This window comes from Antrostomus carolinensis, unplaced genomic scaffold (assembly GCF_000700745.2).
Source record: "Antrostomus carolinensis isolate BGI_N321 unplaced genomic scaffold, ASM70074v2 scaffold27079, whole genome shotgun sequence".
NCBI lineage: Eukaryota > Metazoa > Chordata > Aves > Caprimulgiformes > Caprimulgidae > Antrostomus > Antrostomus carolinensis.
This window is the reverse complement of record NW_010338303.1, coordinates 15,836-18,185: the sequence shown is the minus strand read 5'-3', so window position 1 is coordinate 18,185 and position 2,350 is coordinate 15,836. Positions and strand designations below refer to the sequence as shown.

At 59.9% G+C, this 2,350-nt stretch overlaps 1 protein-coding gene across 1 annotated transcript in view; it reads left to right on the top strand.

Annotated features, from left to right (window-relative positions):
- LOC104530782 (cadherin-22) overlaps positions 1 to 2,088 on the top strand; it is a 48,463-nt gene extending 46,375 nt beyond the window's left edge. Inside the window, 2 exon segments of the mRNA XM_010175473.1 lie at positions 1 to 92; positions 1,550 to 2,088. The exon segment at positions 1 to 92 is cut by the window's left edge and continues 5 nt beyond it. Of these exon segments, the coding sequence (XP_010173775.1) occupies positions 1 to 92; positions 1,550 to 2,088 (631 nt within the window).
- Positions 2,089 to 2,350: the final 262 nt, after the last annotated feature.

Below are 2,350 nucleotides of genomic sequence, written 5' to 3'. Positions count from 1 at the left end.
CCAGTCCTGCAACAGCACAGCCTATGTCGTGTCAGCTACACTGAGCCCTGGTGCCCTCATCGCGCTGCTGGTCTGCGTCCTCATTCTGGTCGGTGAGTGCCCACCTGTCTCCAGGCCTCCTACTGCCCTGTCCCATCTCTTCTCCATCCAGCATCACACTGAGCGTGGACTGCTTTGGGCATGGTGCAGGCTCCTCTGCTCTGGTCCCCTTGGTGGTGGCTGCAACATGGGGGGCAGGAAGCCTGGCCCCCTCCCAGGGGGGACCATCAGGACAGCTCCCATGTTTGCCCCAGCTCCCCGTGCACTGGGCTCGTCAGGGCAGCCAGAGCAGGGCTCCCCACATGTGGGCGGTGGGCTGCTGGCCTGCTCCCTGCCTCGCTGGGCAGGAGCCAAGAGCTGCTCGCAGGCTGCCATGCTGTGCCATGCCATGCTGTGACACCGTGCTGTGCTTGCTGCAGGTGTCTCCCAGCAGACAGGGCACGTGTGCATCCCAATGTGGTGGCCGAGGGTGGCTGGTGTGGGACACACAGTCGTGTTCTTCTCTCAGAGTGCTGGGAGGGTCAGTGTTGGAGTGTGCCTGAGCATGTGGGCAGGACATGGAGCTGGGGCACACACAAACCAGGGCATTGCCCAGGTCGGGACCTGCGCCCTGGGAATGCTGCTGGCCACCATTGACACACTGGCTTGAGCTTGTGCTGGGCCCCCACAGCACAGTATGAAAGCGCCAGGGAGGCCGTGGGCTTGTGTGCGAGTGGGAAGGGGCTCTGAGAGAGGGGTGTTGCAGTGCCTGTGGATTTAGCACAGGGCAGTTGATGGCCACTGCTGCTGAAAGCCCTCTGGCATCCGTGCTGGCTGACAGCTGGCTCCTGAGGGCTGTCCGGACATCTGCGGAAACCAGCGTGTTGCTCAGTGAAGTTGCCTCTCCTTGGCAGACCTCTGCTCCCTGTCTCCTGCTGTATCTCCATTTAGAAAACCCTTTCCTACAGGGTACACTTTACATTGGTTTCATTTTCCAACATAGCGCAAACAAATTTCTGCCTAATTGCCCAAACGGCTAAAGTGCACATCGGTGCTTTAAAGGTGATGGGATGAATGGATGATGATCCAGGACACATCTGCGGCTCGTTGCTCAGGCTCTGTGCCATCTGCTCCACATTCACTCTCCCAACATTTGGCTGCTGCTCAGATTCATGCACCCCCTTTTCATACTCATCTTCTGCAGAATCCATCCGTTTGTCTGTCCAGCCATGTGTTTATCCATCTGTCCCTCCTGTCTCAGTGGTCACGCTGCATGGGAAAGGAAGCTCCCGGTCTGCAGTGGAGCCCGGGGAAAACCTCTCTTCCAGCCAGTGACACAGTACAGCTGCTGCTTTGATGGGCCTGGCTGATAGGAACTGGCTGGCATGCCGGCAGTCTCGGCTGTGGGGATCCCCGTGCTCGGGGGTGCTGCGCCTCTGCACCCTGCTGCTGAGCACGGGCTGTCCTCGCCCCATGGGAGCACAGCTTGCACAAGCCCCTGTGCCTGTCTGACAGTCTCTTCCTTTCCCAGTGCTGGTCCTTCTGATCCTCACACTGAAGCGACACCACAAAAGCCACCTGACATCTGAGGATGATGAGGACATGAGAGACAATGTCATCAAATACAACGACGAAGGGGGTGGCGAGCAGGACACAGAGGCCTATGACATGTCAGCTCTGCGCAGTCTCTACGACTTCAGTGAGATCAAAGGCGGTGACGGAGGCGAGGGGCCGGGAGAGGGGGGCCTGAGTGGCAACCCAGCCTCTGAGCTCCATATCCTCCCGCAGTGGGTGCAGAGCCCAGACCTAGACTTCTCCGTGTTCAGAGACTATATCTGCAAGAAGGTGGAGCAGGCAGACGAGGACCTCTCTGTGCCACCCTATGACTCATTCCAGACCTACGCCTTTGAGGGCTTGGACTCACCCGTGCTCTCCCTCAGCTCCATCAACACCTGGTCCAGCGGCTCGGAGCAGGACTTCTCCTACCTGGGGGGCTGGGGGCCGCGTTTCCGGCAGCTGGCAGCGCTTTATGCTGGGCGCAGAGGCGAAGAGGACAGTGAGGAGTCGTAGCCATCCCACCGATCCCCCACGAGGCTCCCGGTGCCTCCTGGACCAGGGCTCTGTGCCATGAGGTGCCGTGTGGGGACAGCCTGCACCTCCAGCTGGGCTCCCCAGCTGCCGGACAGGGGCTGTTCTGAGGGGCCAGGAGCACTGGTGCCATGTTCCTTGTCAGCTGCCTCCTGTTTCAGGTTCCTCTGCACCCACATGGCAAGGCTGGAGTGCCCAAAGGAGCCACTGTGGCCATTGTCATCTCCTTAATACCAGTCTCCAT